The sequence below is a fragment of the Phycodurus eques genome, chromosome 13, assembly GCF_024500275.1.
Source record: "Phycodurus eques isolate BA_2022a chromosome 13, UOR_Pequ_1.1, whole genome shotgun sequence".
NCBI classification, from domain to species: Eukaryota; Metazoa; Chordata; class Actinopteri; order Syngnathiformes; family Syngnathidae; genus Phycodurus; species Phycodurus eques.
Window position 1 is genome coordinate 7,866,769 of NC_084537.1, and position 18,625 is coordinate 7,885,393.

Consider the following 18,625-nt stretch of genomic DNA (forward strand, 5'->3'; position numbering starts at 1 on the left):
TTGTAGAATGCTGTAACATTAAATCATGCATGTCATCATGCATGTCATGGATGACACCAGTCACAGAAGACACACGTCAAAGGCGTTTGTTTAGCTTGGTTTTTCTGCTTTGCCAGAATTTTTGTTTTTAATTTAGCCCCTGAAGCCAGTTTACTTCAGCTACATAAAATTTTGTAGGCTGTCTGTCATGAGTACATCCACAAAAAAGTCTCAAGCAGTCATAACAGACACAGGAAGTCTGCCAATTTGGCAGCTATGTTTGATACTTGCAATAGAACACAAAAGCTAGTAAAAGCTAATTGGCTGGCGACCAGTTCAGGGTGTACCCTGCCTCTCGCCCAAAGATAGCTGGGATAGGCTTCAGCACGCCCGTGACCCCAGTGAGGATATGCGGTACTGAAAATAGATGGATAAATATCTATCATAAGTATACCCACAAAAAAGAGTGACTTCTCAAGAAGTCACGCTAAGAAACAAACAAGAAGTCTCTCATCTTTGTTCAAAGTGGCCATTTGAGGCTCATTTTTACTATTTCCAGGGGTCCTTCAAAGACGAACTTGTCCAAAAGATTTTGTCCAATTGCTACCAACATAGAACCACAATTCTTTCATCTCACTTTCAGATCTTCCAGGGGAACCACAACCCGACAGACGAGGCTCGCTCCTTCCTGCCCAAGCAGACTCTGGCTCGTTACATTCGCATCCGGCCCATGTCCTGGGAACAAGGCATCTGCATGCGCTTTGAGCTCTACGGCTGCAGAACCTCAGGTACCAGTAGTCCATTTATCGATTTGTTGTTTCGCTTAAAGGGAAGAATTCCATGCACAAGTGATGTGTGAATGTATTTCCTGGAAAGCAGAGCGTCCACTCTGTCGAACAGATTGTAGCATAGCCTCTGGGTCGAGTGGCCTCAGATGCAACAGCCAGCAAGTCTGTCGGAGTCAAACGCCCCCAAGATGAGGCTTTCAACTCACAACATATTCCCAGCCACACTGATTCTCGCGGTCCAGACCATAGAAATCACATAAAGTAGTACCTTGACTTTTGTAGTACCTTTAAAGCAGTGGTGTAAAACTCCACTCCACATAAACGCCACATTGTAGTTACAGTTTCACTCAGAGGGCCGTTGTGACTGTGAAACCATAGAAATGTTTAATCGTCTCATCATATTAGTACATAAACAAGAAAATGATGGATAACTAGTTTTAAAATAAGAAGTCAAGGATAATAGTTTGTTCTACAATTGTTCCGGTTACTGTAAAAACAGGTTTGGGAATGAAAATGCTTGCAATATCCGTCCATCCATTTTCTGTACCGCTTATCCTCACTAGGGTCGCGGGGGTGCTGTATCTTAACGTTTTTTATGACATGTTAATTTGAAATATTGGTACAGATTTTAGCACGACTCATGGAAGTTGCATGCATAAAATTATTTGCCGGACGGGATTTGGCCCCCAGGCCTTGAGTTTAACACCTGTGCATTTGGTGTGCTTTTTTTTTTTTTTTTTGCTTTGTGTTTCAAGCCAAAATTCCAATTATGAACGAGCTTCAGATACGCTGCCGGTCTAGTGAAGTGACAACAAAAAAAAGAAAAAGTGGCCAATGCACTTTCAGTCGTTTATTGAAAGATAGCTAGCTCCTGACGTCACTCACCATGCCACGTCCCTTAAAAAGCATACATCAAACACACAAATACCGCAGTATGTACAGTGTGAAATTACACTTACTTTACATTTTTTTTCATTGTTTTGTTATGTTTTTATACAATACAGTAATGCTTTTCTTCGTTAAAAAACATAACCCAAAATTGTGTGGGGGAGGGGGGTGGAGTTTTGGGGGGACTGGAATGGATTAAGAGCATTTTAAGGCCACTCGAGGTGGTATCTATTACGTTTATACTGTATTGTCTCTGTTCCAGACAGTACAGCTGTAGAACCCCACTGTTTTTCTCTCTGTGCAGACTACCCGTGTTCAGGAATGCTGGGCATGGTGTCCGGTCAGATCTCGGACGGTCAGATCAGTGCCTCGTCCTATGCCAACCGGGGCTGGATGGCCGAGAACGCCCGTTTGTTGACGGGCAGGTCGGGTTGGACGGGCCAGCAGACCAAGCAGCCCTTCAGGAACGAATGGCTGCAGGTAACTACCACCTTACCTGATTATTTTTATGGTGAGGGTTTAGGGTTAAGAGTCATGAGTTATGATTGATTGAGTGATCAGTATCAGTAGCGTAAGACATTTTAATAATCACTGCATCTTGTCAGGTGGACCTGGGCCAGGTCAAGATGTTGAGCGGCGTGGTGATTCAGGGCGGCAAACACTACGACAAGAACATCTTCATGAAGAAGTTCAAGGTGGGACACAGTCTGGACGGAGAAGTCTGGACGCTGGTCAACGAGGACACCACCACAAAGCCTAAGGTCGGTCCACGAAAGCGAAGGCAGTGCGCTTGCCTCCAACTTGTTTTGCGGCAATCCATTTTTTTAATTTTTTTTTTTAATCAGTTTATTTGAAAGGGGACAATTCAATTTCATAAAACACATGAAATGCACATGGTTAAAAAAGCCAGAATTAGCCAGAAGGCTAGTTTTCATCTGTAGTCCCCTGGCCATGATGTAAAAAAGCAGTAAAATACATCTACAAGACAATATAAAACAGGATACATAAAGACTTACGATACTATTAAGAGAGAATAAAACCACAAATCATTTGATCATAAAAAAAAAAAAAAAAAAAACATCATAACATACTTGTCTTTTAGTGTTGGCAGCTATAGGTGTTAACTAACCACATTTTCAGTTTTTTTGTGAAGGCCTTGTATGTTGTAAGCAGTTTAACCTCCTCAGGTACTGAGTTCCACTCACCAGCGCTCCTCACTGACCAGGCTGACTTACTGAAAGTGCTCCTGCGCAGAGGAATGAGACAGTCACCTCTGACAGAGCCTCGAGTGACACGCTCAGAGCTGTTTCTTTGGCTGATGAACTCAGCCAGAGGAGCTGGAGCCAAATCATGCAGTACTTTATAAATCAAATTTAAATCTGCAAATATGTGAAGACTGTCCCAGTTTAAAAGACTGTATTTTTTTAAAATTGCACAGTGATGATTTGAACCGCCTTTCAGATTTAACAGCCAATCAAAATGCTCATGAGCTTTCACACACAAATTTTACATTTACTGCGAGTTTTAAGCTCGCAAGACCCAGCCAGCCGCTGTGCTGTCGCCAAGCCTAACGAATACAGTTTTTTACAATATACATATATTTTACAACAATATTTACTATAACTCGATTCATAATTTCATATATATACCTGTGGATGAAAATGTGAAGCTTGCCGTCTCTGTCGCCAAAATCCACATAAGCGATGTATGTAGCGATCCAGATACAGTCAGTAAATGGAGGTCAAGCAGCCTTTCAAAATATCCACTCACACTTACCTCTCTTTGTAGCAGCACACTTCTTCCTTGACATCACACAATGTTTTTATCGTTTCATAAAAGTGATACAGTACAATATACTGCATGCGGAGCCACAAAATCCGATACGGGGTCACAGTTTTTCGTCGCAGTGCATCGGAAGTTCAATTCGCTCAATGTGCATTTGTCGCCGACTGTCAATTTTTTGCAGGGGTTCATTTCAAGTCAGGTTCGGACACGTCGCGTAGTGTGCAGCGGGCATTAATCTCTTTTAGCTGGCTATTAGCTTATGTTAGTATGTTTTATTTTTATTTTTACTTTATCTGCACTGTTTGTCTGTTTTAGCCTACGATAGCCTCTCTAACCTGTGTTTTAGCCTCAAACTTATCTGTGTCCCGTTTGAAACTGTTGCAGACTGACATTTCCGAAGTCTGTAATAGTAAAGTCACTCCTCTTTGTGATTATACATTCATGAGCTCTTTGTCGTTGTTTTTCGCTGTGTGTCCGCCTTTGTCCCACATTTAGTGGCAAGCTAGTGCTAACAGGGAGTCAATTATACATTTGAGCTGGCTGACGTGAAACAAACATCTGTTGTAACTGTAATGTGGCCTCCAGTAGATAGATGCGGTAGGTCATGTGACCTCGTGTTTGTGGGAACGTTGTTTTAATTTCTCAGTGTGAGCGAGTCAAGTCAAAGACTTGTGATGGCGCACGAGGTGAAGTGCTGATTGTGGAGACATTCGCTCACACTCATGCTCAGTTCTGTTAAACTAAAATATTATCGGTCTTAGATGTCTTTTACCCCATCTTAGCTCCCGTCATAAGAGTTTTATCTCAAGTGTGTGCATATTTCGCTCTTTCGCTCCTGTGTTTTTGCCTGTCTTAGCCTTTGTAAGCGTCTGTCTTTACAGTTTTATAAGCAGCGTTTCTCTGTTTTAGTATCATTGACTGTTAAGCCTGATGTTAGGCTCTCTTAGCTACGTGAACCTATGTTAGCCTCTTTTAGCACTATTTTAGCGTCATCTGTAGGTCTGTAGCTTTATCCGTTTTCTCTGCAGTGTTTATCTGTTTTGGTATCTTTAGCCTATGTTAGCCCCGTGCTAACCTCTCTGCTGTGTTTTAGCCCATGTTAGCCTCATTTTAGCCTCTCGTAGTTGTGTTTTATCATCTGTCTTACAGTTTAATCAGTTTTATGTGGTGTGTTTTTCTGTTCTAGTATATTTAATTTATTATTATGACTATTATTATTATTATTATTATTTTTTTTTTTTAGCCTGTTAGCCTTGGCTTAGGCTCTCTTTTAGCAGTGTTTTAGCCAAGTTAGCCTAATTTTAGCCTCTCTTAGCGTTGTTTTAGCCACTGCCTTACTGTTTATTCAGTTTTATCTGCTGTTTTTCCGTTTTAGTATCTTCAGCATTGTTTTAGCCTATAAGCCTCTTTTAGCTGTTTTAGCCAACGTTAACCTCGTTTTAGCCGTTTTAACTCTTTCTTACAGTTTAATCAGTTTTATCTGCAGTGTTTGTTTTTGTATCTTTAGCCTATGTTAACCTTTTGTTAGCCTCTCTTATCTGCGTTTTAGTCTCTGTTAGCCTCGTGTTAGCCTATCTTGTAGTCAGAACATGGTTGTCCTTGGGACTGTACATCACAGCGGTTTCTGGTGTAGAATGCGGTGTGTACATTACTTGATTGACAGGTGCTCTTTGTGTTTGGAATGTAGAATGAGCACATTGGATTGAATAAGACCACCTGAAAAAGACCCTGGGGTCTTTGAAGTTGCTTTAATTCTCACCCTGGAGAGGAAATCTATATCATTGCTTTGCACACACCACTTCCTCTCCTGGGCCTGCTGCTTTGGAACCACATCTTGCTCCATGCATTCCAGATGGCAGCGCTGAGGGGGGGTGCAATGAGGGGGCTCCCACTGCTTGACTGCATAGAATGTGATGGATGTTCCTCACTCAAACTGAATATTCAATGTGTACTAGTAAATAATTTTAGGCAGCCTTTCACTAACTTGTTAAGCCTCACATCCCCTTCAACATGCCGACAGAGATAGCGAACCCCCTCTACCCCTAAGTCTTTACCAGTAATGAATGTCTGGTTAATTTGTGGTGGTCTCTCCAATGTTTGTCAGATTTTCACAGGCAATCAGAACCACGACACACCTGAGCTGAGGTCGGTGGGTTCTCTGCCAACCCGTTTCGTCCGGATCTACCCGGAGAGAGCCACCATGGAGGGGGTGGGCCTACGACTGGAGCTGCTGGGCTGCGAACTGGACGGTGAGTAAATATGGACATACACTAATCTATCGTTACTAAAGCCTCTCGTGTGTTAGCCTATGTCAGCGTCTCTTAGCTGGGTTTTAGCCTATATTAGCCTGTGTTGTCCGTTTTTAATACATAATTCAGTAAAACACTTAAAAACAAAACAAAAAAGATTCCTGTCTTTTGTGGACATAGCTTGTGTCACAATATAATGAATATAATTATTTGTCTTTTCCTGCAATCCTGTCCCATAATTGTTTGGTTTTCGATTTTCCGTCAATACTGTCTCTTTTGTGGCTTCATATTTGGAAAGATTAGATTTTTATAGAATCCAGAATACAGTAGTCTGGAAAATATCACTGTCGTCCCAAGGGCTGTAGATATGATGATATCACAGAGAGCTTGACGGGAAGCAGAAGTGCAGCACAACACTGTCATGCCACACTCTGCTAGCGGCTAAGGCTGCTCATCAGTGGCCAGAGGATTCAGAGAAGAGTGAAAATACCTCGTGTGCCTATTTGTGTGCGCACTCCCAAGGCTCCCAATCACTTGATGTAAACAATACGCATATTGACATACACAAGTAAAAAAAAACACAACAAAACAGTTTAATGTATATGCTAGTTGATTTCTGTGATCAGCTGCATACAGTACAAACACTTGCACAACCTTTAGCCACGTGCTAGCTCCTTTATTCACTGTTATTAATAATAATCTTAATAATAAAGAATTCGGCTTATATAGGACTTTTCAAGGGACTCAAATGTGCTTTATAATTGTACGCATTATTCATTCACTCCACAGCCCTAGTGATGATAAACTACTTGTTTAGCTACAGCTGCCCTGGGGCAGTCTGACGGAAGCGTGGCAGCCATTCTGTGCCTACAGCCCCTCTGACCACCACCAAACATCCAACCACATTCATTCAATCATATCCATCCATTTTCTACCGCTATCCGGGTCGGGTCGCGGGGGCAGTAGCTTTAGCAGGGACGCCCAGACTTCCCTAACCCCAGCCACTTCATCCAGCTCTTCCGGGCGGATCCCGAGGCGCTCCCAGGCCAGCCGAAGGACGTAGTCTCTCCAGCGTGTCCTGCGTCATCCCCGGGATCTCCTCCCGGTGGGCCATGCCCGGAACACCTCACCAGGGAGGCGTCCGGGAGGCATCCGAATCAGATGCCCCAGCCACCTCATCTGGCTCCTCTCGTACTGTTCCTCTCGATGTGGAGGAGCAGCGACTCTACTCTGAGACCCTCCCGGATGACCGAGCTTCTCACCCTCTCTCTAAGGGAGAGCCCGGACACCCTGCGGAGGAAACTCATTTTGGCCGCTTGTATCCAGGATCTTGTTCTTTCGGTTACGACCAACAGCTCGTGACCATAAGTGAGGGTAGGAACGTAGATCGACCGGTAAATTGAGAGCTTCGCCTTTCGGCTTAGCTCCTTCTTTACCACAACGGGCCGATACAAAGTCCGCTTCCAGAAGTCTTTCTCCATGGCCTCACCGAACTCCTCCCATTTTTGCTTCAGCGACCACCAGAGCTGCATTCCGCTTTGCCATTCAGTACCCATCAGCTGCCTCAGGAGTCCCACCGGCCAAAAAAGCCCGATAGGACTCCTTCTTCAGCTTGACGGCATCCCTCACCGTTGGTGTCCAATAATCTAACTTATTTTATTGTAATATTCTGATAGAAAAAACAACAACAACAAATTCTGCTAAAATTATGACTACATTCTTGTCCAATATACCTTCATTTTTCTACCAATAATCCTTGGTATTCTTGTAATGTGTGTGAATGGAAATGAAGCGAATTGTACTTGCATTAGCATACGCTGGCTGGAAGAAAAAGAAAAACTGTTGATTTGCATGTAATTAAAGGAAGAATATTGGAGTGAGATGGAGGTGTGCTGTGGAGGATTAAATTAAGACAAGCATGACTTCAATTGAAATGTCGGTGTGAGAACAGGGAGACTCTTTTTTTCTCTGTGAAGCGTTGAATGAACATCAAGTGTTGAATGAACAGCGATTAAGTGCTAGGAAATGCACTTTTTTATATGCTTCTTAATGTTTTTTTCATATTATCAGAGCTTCTTCAGGTGAATTATTTTAGCAAGCTCAGTTTTGTGTGACTTTTTTTTTTTTCTCTCTTCAGACATCACAACCACGGCCTTGCCCACCACACCACTCGCCACTATGCTTCCCTCCACCACGTTTGGAGCAACTACCACGTCGCCCCAAACGGTGCCCGTCACCACGCCGTCCACCAACACCGACACAGACACTCCCAAAGACTACACGTCAGCGACAGGTAATCTTTTTCAATGGAAGTTTATTGGCTGGTGACACCCAAGCCACCAATGTCGTTATACTGAATCCTTTGTTGTTGTTGTTTTTCAATTCAAATTGTTTTAAGCTCATGATAGACAAATAGTCAATTTTTTTGTTTAGGAAAAAAGTATACAAATATTTTTTCCAGAAAGCTATATTGTTATTTGTAAATAAAAATGGGATATAAATTTTAAAAATATATATTTTTTAAGTTGCAATAGTAGTTTTTGTAGATTTTTTGGCTGTCATCTTTCTATTTTTTTTTAGGAGATTTTTTTTTTCTGAGAAAAACATCTTGTTCGGCGGGGATTTTAAGCAAGAAGTATTATATTTATGATGGGGGGGGGAATTCCCCAGAATTTCTTCATTGATAATTTTGGGGAAAGAAAGTTGTTTTTTTATTGTTTTTTTAAATACTTCTCTTTTAATTTTGGAAACTTTCGAGGAGAGAAAAGTCATATTTTGTACATATATATATATATATACATATTTATATATATATATTAGACTTTACACCGATTTTATCAGTGTGATCGGCATCGGGCGATAATTAGCATTTTATGCTGATCGGCTAATCGGCTTTAAATTCATAATTCGCCGATCCGATCAATGACGTCATTTACTCCGCGTCGACATCGTCCACAGTATAGTTAAATCCAAAAGCTAGTTTATTTTTAGTCTTGTCACGTGTCTTTTGACGTAGTACTATAAATATCTGACGGCCAATGACGTTATATATAAAAAAAAAAAAAAAACATCAGCTGTGGAACAGACAACACGTAATACATGGATCAGACGACAAGACAAATTTGCTCTTTCATGATTGCACTATGTCAGACTACTGCAATAAAATCTTGTATTCCGATACCACCGGATCCCGTTTTTTACGATCATTCGGCTTTATCTTGTCAACTCAAATGCGACCGGATGCACTAGTTATCGTCGCGACGACAACACGAGTGGATCGGCCGACTGTATTATAAGAACAAAATGGGGAATAACGTCTGTTGGTGGTCACCGGTGCTGAGGAGATGAGATGATGTTTGTTTGAAACTTGCTTGAGGCATGTTCCCATACTTTTAATATGATACGGCTCGCAAGCAGGCAATAAAACGTTATGTAGCCTAGCAAGCTAGTGGTAGCACTAACCGTTGTACGTACACATGCTGCGGCTCTATCCAATCATGCTCTAAGGTTTCGCTGTGGGTGAAGTAAGTTAATTACAATAAAGTAATTTAATTACAGTAAGTTAGAACTCATTATTTATGTCATGTTGTAATGTTGGTTTGACCTGACTGTTTAGAATACACGATCTGACTAGAGAAGTGATTTCCAACCTTTATGGAGCCAAGGAACATATTTTACAATTGAAAAATATTACGGCACACCAACAAACAAAAATGCCTACATTTATTACTGTATTTATATATATACAAAATGCATACATTAATTACTGTATTTACTTCCTGCCATCTAATAGAAGACCACTCATTTGTTCTGTCACTATGCCTCACTGGCATAAATAGAGGAACAAAATACATTATTTATTGTAAATATATATTTTTTTAGCAATTAAGTACACAAGTATATACAGTAAATGAACAGGTAATTTAAATTGCTCCATCTTGTGATCAGTTATCGGTTTTTTAAACTCACTGATCGGTGATCAGCCCCAAAAATCTGATCGTGTAAAGCCCAATAGATAGATAGATAGACAGACAGACAGACAGACAGACAGACAGATAGATAGATAGATAGATAAAAGCTCTATATTTATTTTTTAAATGTTTGTATTAGATTTCTTTGTTTTGAAAACATTGCAATTTTTTTTTGGGAAACTGTTTTTCTCAAGAGAAAAAAAAATTTCAAAGAAAAAAAGAGAAGAGAAATGTTTCAGCAAAAACATCTTTTTTTTAATTCTTAAAAATAGGGGAATGTTGAGAGAGTATGATTGATATACTGTATCTACTTTAACAAAAATCCATGTATTTTAAAAAGTTGCACATGTTGGAATTGAAAAAGTGCAAGTCAAGCAAACAGATGAGGCGTTGATGTGTGCACGGGGGTGTAACCCTAATCCACTGATCTCTACCCTTTCTTGTGCATGCAGCAGGAGGCATCACACCTGCTGACCCCGTGGTGGACTTCATACCAGGTCAGCTTCCAGCCTCCTCCTTCATCTTGATGTTTGGACGTAACAATTTTTTCATTAAAAGCAGGGATAGGCATATTTTTCATGTCTTTTAATGTTGAAAGGACGAACTGGCCAGGTAAATCAAAAAAAGTTGTAAAATATAAATATGCATGTAAATATAAAACATTTTATTTGAAGAATACAAAAATTATTATTTCTGATTTGTAAATGTTATTTATAATTCATAAAAACATTCGTGGTAGGTTTATTGAAGACTAAATTGCCCGTAGGTGTGAATGTGAGTGCGAATGGTTGTTTGTTTCTATGTGCCCTGCGATTGGCTGGCAACCAGTTCAGGGTGTACTCTCCTGTGTGTCCTCTCGCCCGTAGATAGCTGGCATAGGCTTCAGCACGCTCGCGACCCTGGTGAGGAGAAGCATTACAGAAAATGGATGGATGGATTCATCAACAACACAAAAAATAAGTAAAAGAAATACAAAATACATAGGTATTATAAAAGAAATATTTTGTATCATTTTAAAAATAAAGTTTAAATCTGAAAATAAATTATACTTAAATAATAAAATTAATAGACATATGTAAAATAAATAACTAGAATAATTTATATGTGAAATTATTTATTTTCATATTTATTTTATGTAGAATTGATTAACAAATATTTCCTAAAATGATTTTTTTTTTTTTTAAATGTACATGATTTTTTTATTTTCATATCTATTTTATTTACAATTAATAAATTAGCCAGTTATTTCCTGAAATAATTTTAAAATGGAAAAAGGTATATTTATATGTAAAATTGCCAACTTTACTGTGCATGTTTTTGTATACAATAAATAATTCTTTTTTTTCAAAAAGAATTAAGTTTAAATGTATATATAAGAAAATAGATATATATTTTTTTATTTACAATAAATTAGTTAGCTAATTGCTAAAAATAAGAATGACTGAATGAATGGAATAAATATTACAGGACTCTCTCGGTGGGGCGGATTAAAGGTCGGAGCGGGCGTATACTTTGTCCACCCATGCATTAAGAATATATGTGAGACAAGTACTTTATCAATGTAGTCGATGATGTCATCTTCATCACTGAAAGCAAAGAGCATCTCAATGTTGTGACCATCTGCTGTCACACCAGGAAAGTTCAACTTCTTGCAATGAGTCCATCTGGAGTGATAGTTTACACCTGGGAGTCAAGTTTATTCACTTTCAGGCATCAGCTTTCATGGGTTAGCGAAAGGACAGGCACAGGCATGCGGCCATATTGCCACTGTTCATATAACATTTGAGTAGGCCTGTCTTCATTAACAAAAAATATACAGTAAATATACGTAGAGGTAGTCAGGTTATAGAAAGAAAGAAAAAGAAGGAAGAATAATTTAGGAAAAAGTCAAAACTACATTTCTTTTAGACTTTTTTGTGGAAATAAGATTTTTTTTAAAACTTTTTTGAGAAAACATTCTTTTACTCAAATGTTTTGAGACGAACTCCATCCATCCATCCATTTTCTGAGCCGCTTCTCCTCACTAGGGTCGCGGGCGTGCTCGAGCCTATCCCAGCTGTCATCGGGCAGGAGGCGGGGTACACCCTGAACTGGTTGCCAGCCAATCGCAGGGCACATACAAACAAACAACCATTTGCACTCACATTCACACCTACGGGCGATTTAGAGTCGTCAATTAACCTACCATGCATGTTTTTGGGATGTGGGAGGAAACCGGAGTGCCCGGAGAAAACGCACGCAGGCACGGGGAGAACATGCAAACTCCACACAGGCGGCAGACACACTGTGAGGCAGACACTCTAACCAGTCGTCCCCCGTGCCACTTGAGAGGAACTCATTGCAATAATTTCATGTTCTAGAGTTAAGACATTTTTTTAAAAAATGTTAAAAGGTTGTATGTGGTGGTCAAATTAACTTGTGCCAATCCCTTGACATGGGGGGTAGTCAGAATCTATTGAAAATAACCTTTCTTTTCTATTATCATGTTTTCGAAGTTGTATTTTTTAAACTGTGTATTTAGAAAAAGGTCAAGAAAGAGTATTTGAAAAAAAAGGTTGGTGAAAAAAAATTGAAGAAATTGTTTTTACTATAGAATATTAAACATTATAGAAGTTTAAAACATTCATTGAGAAAAAATTACAAATTACACAAATCAAGAAAAATAACAATAAGTGTTTTGGAGGGAAAAACATTTCAATATTAGTTTTTCTAGAATAAAGATATTTTTGAAGAAAAAAATATTAAAAACAAAAAATGGTCGTGAATTACACTTTCATCAATCCGTGATTTGGGGGGTTAGTCGCAATCTCATGAGAATAATGTTTTTTTTTTATTATTACTATTTTTTTATTTTACTTTTTTTAGAAAACAGTTGTTAGCAAAAAGTCAAGAAAGGGCTTTTTTAATAAATAAAAAAAATTAAGTGAAAAAATATATAATTTTGAGGAAAAAATATGAGTGAAAGTTTTTTTAATAATTAGAAAAAAAAAAAATTTTCAAGGGGAATTAAGTTATATTTCTCGAAGAAAAGTCAGAAGTCAGGAAGATGGGGTTTTTCAAGACAAAAAGAACAAAAAAAAGATATAAAAACGTCCTGAATGGGTGGTTTGAACACAACCATGTATCAACCCCTTCAGTAAAAAAAAAAAAAAAAAAAAAAACATACAACAGGAAAAAAGCCACAAATGAGTAAAACTCTTAATGAGATGATAACATTTTACAGGTCCATGTTGTGGGGTGAAGTCATTGGTTCTAACCATACAACATGTTCAAACTGTCCCAGTGGGATACAAATGACGCAAACAGGCAAACAGAAAGTACAGGAAGCCCTTGGGGACACGGAGCGACCCTGAGTTCAAACTGGCTTTTTTTCTTTTGGGACATTTAAAGCTCAAACCAAAAAAGAGGGGGAAAAATGCTAAAGACATGAGAGAAGCTTTGAGGTGTTTTTTTTTCTTAAGAGCTGGATGAAAGCCTCCTGGGTGTCAATTAGAGCAAGCCCAACCTCTCTGGAAGAGAGCACGACGAGCATAACTCATCTCTGCATCCTATTAACAAACAAAAGACCTTTCAAATGGGAACGAATGCATCCTGTTTGCTTTGCTTTATGTTGGACTTGTGTCCCTATTGCAATGACATAACACTAATGAATTTGTACATAAGTGGGAATTTATTGTTTACGTCCGCTAACGCAGTAGTGAAGTCCCAATGACATAAATGTAAAACAATCCAATGCAAAACATTAAGTAGGCCCTCATTCAAAGCCCTAAGGTATGTCCATGTCGTCTTCCCTTGGTGGTTGTCTGTGCTCTCCTCTCCGCTTTGCATCTGCAGAAGAATTTAGTTTGCTCCAACACTGCCCCGAGCCTGTCTTTCCCACCCCCTCATCCCCTCTGTAGCTGTACATTGCGACTAGCTGTGGAATATTGATGTTACAAGCAGACCTTTCCTATCAAAACTGCAAACACGGAAAACATCTGCTCCTGTCTGTCTGTGTGTGTGTGTTTCTGTGTGTGTGTGTGTGTGTGTGTGTGTGTGTATATATATATATATATATATATATATATATGCATTAATATAAAATGGCAATATGGCAGCTGCTTGGTTCGCTCAGACTGATGCATGTCTTGTATGGCTGTGGAATTTTGTTTAAATATGACTGTCTCATTGAATTTCAACTTTTGTCATATTTTTTACTGGGTTAAAAAAAGATTTTGATATTTCTCAGAATTTTTTTTTAATCTATTAGTCGACAAAAAAACACTTCTTTTGAGAAATGTTTTTGCCCCAAAAGAGCATGTTCCTAAAAATATATGTATAAGATCAAACTAAAAAAATTTTTTTTTTCAAAAAAATACACTTTTTTTTCTTCAGAAGACTGGAACTTGGGGGAAAAAACGCCTTTATTTCAAGAATTTTTTTTTTACTTTTTCCAATGGAAAAAAACAACTTTAAATAAACTTATAATGAACTTAAATTCCAATTTTTGTTAAACTCAACTTTTATTTTCCCCAAAAATATTTTCTTATGAAAAATAAAAATCTTTTTCAATAAATAAATAAATAACTAATAAGGATGTTTTCCTAAGAAAGGTAAACTTTTAAAAATGCAACTTTTTCAAAAGGATAATAAAACCTTTTTCAAGGATAATACAACTTTTTCTAAAAACTTTTTTTTTCTAAAGGAAAATACAACTTTAAAAAAAAACACATTTTTCTAAAGAGATAAAATTGTCCTGTTTTTTTATTTTTTCTTGAAAATAAATACAAAAAATACAAAACATGTCTTTCTATACGCAAAATGTTAAAAAAAAATAGGACTTCCTTGTTGAAAAAAAAAATATTATTACACTTCTCTGAATATAATCTATTTTTTTTCCGGTGTGGCCCTGTACACTCCTTAATACGCTGGTATTGTTGTCAAATTGATTAGTGACCCACAACATCCAGCAGATGGCATTATAGTGAACAAAGCTTGCTGTAATTACCGTCACCTCCAGAAGTGGAGTGGAACATGTTATGATTTTGTTTAGGATTTCCCAATTGTCAGTCGAGTAATATGCTATAGTTAAATGCTATATATTTGACACAGCTAGGGTAACTAATGAAGTGTCCAGTGAGCATTGTGTGTGTCCTTGAGCCTTCGTATTCATCAAGCTAAACATTTCCCCGAGCTACTCTGTGTCAACTTCCATGTTGTAACCACTTGTTGTTCTTGTGGTGTGCAGACTACTTGTGGTTCGCCTGCAACTTCGACTTCACCTCCTTCTGTGGTTGGACTACGGAAGCGGGCTCGGGTGCCGAGTGGCTCATCCAGACTGGCGCAGGCGCTCCAGCCGCACGCAGAGCGCCCACGCTGGACCGCACGGGTAACACACGTGTGCTCGGCATTGTTGCCGTCGGGGTTGTCGGTTTTGGCTCTCTGAGGAAAAACCTGGAAATGTTTTAAAACAAAACTTGAGAGAAGCAAACTGCTGCTGTTAAATCCTTACAGTAAATCAACAGGAAGAAATATGTAATCCTGATTTCTGCTATAAACAGTCATACAATTCAAACTTGACATTTATCCATATTTTTGTCCCTTTTTCACTCCCTGAAAAAGTTGTCCCAATACGTTTTTTCCAACAAACTTCATTTTAAAGATTTCTTTAATTTGTTGTCCTGGTACCTTTGTCTACATTTTCTTGAATTTTTCACTTCCTCTTTGTGTCCCAAAACATTTATCCACCTTTTCATCACTTATTTACTTTCTGTCGGTGTCTCAAAACGTGTCCATATTTTCTTCATTTTTCTCACTTCCTGTAGATGTCCCAGTACTTCTGTCCAACAAATTTCACTTTTTTTCAATTTGTTGTCATAATACATTTGTCCACATTTTCTTCATTTTTTTCCCCCACTTTTTCATTTCCTTGAAGGTGTCCCAGTACTTTTGTCCATTTTTTTTTCACTTTTCATTTTCTCTAGGTAAATGCCATATTTTCTCTTTTTAACTTTGTGTTGGTGTCCCAATAGTTATGTCCACAATTTTCACTCTTTGTAGATGTTCCTCACTTCCTTCTGGTGTCCTAATATCTTTGTCAACATTTTAGCTTCATATATATGTCCTAGTACTTGTGTGTAAACTTCAGATTTCACCCTTTTCACTCCCTTATAGGTCTTCCAATACTTTTGTCCACATTTTGTCAGTCTTTGGTGTCCGAATACTTGACTCAACATTCCCTCGCTGTCTCCTGAGTCTTGTTGTCCTCTGCTTCCCCCTGTAGGCCGCGCAGGAAACTTCATCCTTATGCATCTGACTGACTCGCCGTTAAGAAGTGATGAAGATGATGAAGAGTATGTGGAGAGGGTGGCCAGGCTGTCCAGTCTGCCAGTGACGGCGCCCCACGCCGACCTGTGCTTGTCCTTCTGGTACCACATGCTGGGCCAGCACCCTGGGGTGCTCCACATCAGACAGGAAGAGGAACAGGAGCTGGGGGAAGGGAAGGGGAACATCCTGTGGACAATTAGTGGACACCAGGGGACGCGATGGAGAGAAGGACGAGTTTTACTACCGAGATCCAGTCAACCTTATAGAGTAAGTCAAAATATCTATCTATCTATTGGTCGGTCAGTCCCTCCATCCGTCTGTCTATCTGTCAGCCTTGTTGTCGCTTACAGGGAAAGTCTAAAATCTTTTTTTTTCTTTTCTTGTAAAAACAGTGTAATTGCTCCAAATGTCCTTACATATTTTTAAGTCAGGTGTTTCCTTCAGGTGCATTCTAAAATCAGTGTTTTCGTTACACAACTGGGAGATTGTTCTAAATTCTAAATGTCCTTAAATGTACTGTTAAATAATCTCTTTAGCTTCTAATGATGGTGTTACCTTCAATAACAGTGTAACAAACACAGTTTTCCCTCACACAACAAGTGGGTGATTGTTCCCAGTGTCCTCAACTGTTTCCATCTGGCTAAGTCTAGTGGTGCCTTTGGTGACAGTCTGAAATCATAGCTTTCCTCGCACAACAACTCAACAACTGAGCGATTATTCCAATCAATAAATGTTTCCATTTAGTATCTCCTTGTGGTGTTGCCTTCGATCCCTGATTGAAATGATAGTTTTTACTATCCGCTTCTGTCAAACAAAACAAGTGTTGTTAAATTATCTATCTCATGCCCAGTTCACACATAAAGACAATCCGGCTGTTTTTGTCCCCTTCCCGACCATAGACGAAAAACACCAGACTGTCTTATGTCTTATAAAATAATCTGAGATGTGTTAAGAGTAAATCTGTCCCCATAATAGGGTCCAAAATGGGTCAAGGCCGGCAATCTTACATTCAATATTTATGATAAAAAAAACTTCACGTGTGTGGAGAATGTTGACGACTCCCAAGTCATGATGCCGGGAATTGTGACGTGAAATGGAATATAGCCAATCACCAAGCGACCTGACTCAGGAACAAGGAAGCGGCCGTAAATAAAAACAAACAAACATCTCCTAGCTGATGTTGTTTTTGTGTGTGTGTGTAAAAGTGGGTTTGCCAGAAGGCAAGAAGTATTTTCCAAAGACAGTTGTTTTTTTGAGAACGCCACTATTCTACGACACTCTCGCCTCCAGTCCCTTCAGAAAATGTCTGGAAATATTGGCGCAACATAGCCAGTTGCGTGTAAATTAAGCCTTCAAAATAAAAGCAGGCGAGTAAAATAACACGGTTCACACACCAGACACGCAAGGTCCACTGGACCTTAGAAATGGAGGACCAAGTGGTGGAGCTGTGAGAGGCCCGAGAGTGCTTATTTTAATGTCTCCGACCAGATTTCTGTCTTTGCGGACTGGATTCCAGCTGGGTGGTGGTACAGAATCTTTTATGTGTGAGGTATTGTGTTGAGATTATCAGACCACACTGCACACAGGATGACCAAAACTGTTAAATGCCTGATTTGTTTATCTTAATATCCTGGGTCTGTCACAGATAAGCAATCTTTTAAGATTTGAAAAATCCTTATGTGAGTATCAGGTCTTCAGGTCTGGTGTTGCATTGAGGGACTGTCTGAAATCCCACTTTTATATTTCTCGCTGGACATATTTGACGAAAATGTTATGTTTTCAGGTGGTTGTGGAGGGTGTTGCGGACAGACTTAGCACAGGACACATGGCCGTGGACGACATCCGCATTTTAGACGCTCTCAACACCGACCACTGCAAAGGTTTGGACTACAACCGCCATTTTAAACGGCATTTTTATTTTTGTCCTGCTCCTAACACCTGGCTTTCCTTCTTAAGATCCAGAGGTTCCTCCATCTCCGCCCACACAAATCATCATCCTACGTATGTTCATACCTCTTATTTATATAATTATGTATTTATACCAGTAGAGGTTGCTTTATTTACTCAACTGCAGATGGAGAGGGCATCTATTTGGGTATAGATCATCAACATTACTACTGCATAAAACGTGATAACATCCATCCATCCATCCATTTTCTGAGCCGCTTCTCCTCACTAGGGTCGCGGGCGTGCTGGAGCCTATCCCAGCTGTCATCGGGCAGGAGGCGGGGTACACCCTGAACTGGTTGCCAGCCAATCGCAGGGCACATACAAACAAACAACCATTCGCACTCACATTCACGCCTACGGGCAATTTAGAGTCTCCAATTCATGCATGTTTTTGGGATGTGGGAGGAAACCGGAGTGCCCGGAGAAAACCCACGCAGGCACGGGGAGAACATGCAAACTCCACACAGGCGGGGCCGGGGATTGAACCCCAGTCCTCAGAACTGTGAGGCAGACGCTCTAAACAGTCGTCCACCGTGCCGCCCCATTCTCTTCCTTCACCCTCATTAAGAGCACCACATCTTCCTCCTCCTCCTCCTCCTCGTTCTCCAAGACCAGCACCACTTCCTCTCTGCAACCATGGGGTCACCCAGTCACTCAATAACCCCTCTGCTAGTGACCTTCACCCCTGATGCTGCTAATAATAATAATA

At 39.6% G+C, this 18,625-nt stretch overlaps 1 protein-coding gene across 4 annotated transcripts in view; it reads left to right on the top strand.

The window, feature by feature from the left end:
- Positions 1 to 18,625, top strand: part of LOC133411294 (neuropilin-1a-like) — a 69,963-nt gene that overhangs the window by 47,370 nt on the left and 3,968 nt on the right. For 2 of the 4 annotated variants that reach the window (XM_061693488.1, XM_061693491.1), the window contains 11 exons: positions 623 to 767; positions 1,960 to 2,135; positions 2,261 to 2,416; positions 5,545 to 5,689; positions 7,827 to 7,982; positions 10,113 to 10,157; positions 10,527 to 10,562; positions 14,888 to 15,028; positions 15,923 to 16,233; positions 17,750 to 17,846; positions 17,923 to 17,967. In XM_061693488.1, coding sequence (XP_061549472.1) covers positions 623 to 767; positions 1,960 to 2,135; positions 2,261 to 2,416; positions 5,545 to 5,689; positions 7,827 to 7,982; positions 10,113 to 10,157; positions 10,527 to 10,562; positions 14,888 to 15,028; positions 15,923 to 16,233; positions 17,750 to 17,846; positions 17,923 to 17,967 — 1,453 coding nt within the window. The remainder of the gene's footprint in view (positions 1 to 622; positions 768 to 1,959; positions 2,136 to 2,260; positions 2,417 to 5,544; positions 5,690 to 7,826; positions 7,983 to 10,112; positions 10,158 to 10,526; positions 10,563 to 14,887; positions 15,029 to 15,922; positions 16,234 to 17,749; positions 17,847 to 17,922; positions 17,968 to 18,625) is intronic. The other 2 variants (XM_061693489.1, XM_061693490.1) reach the window with 2 other exon arrangements.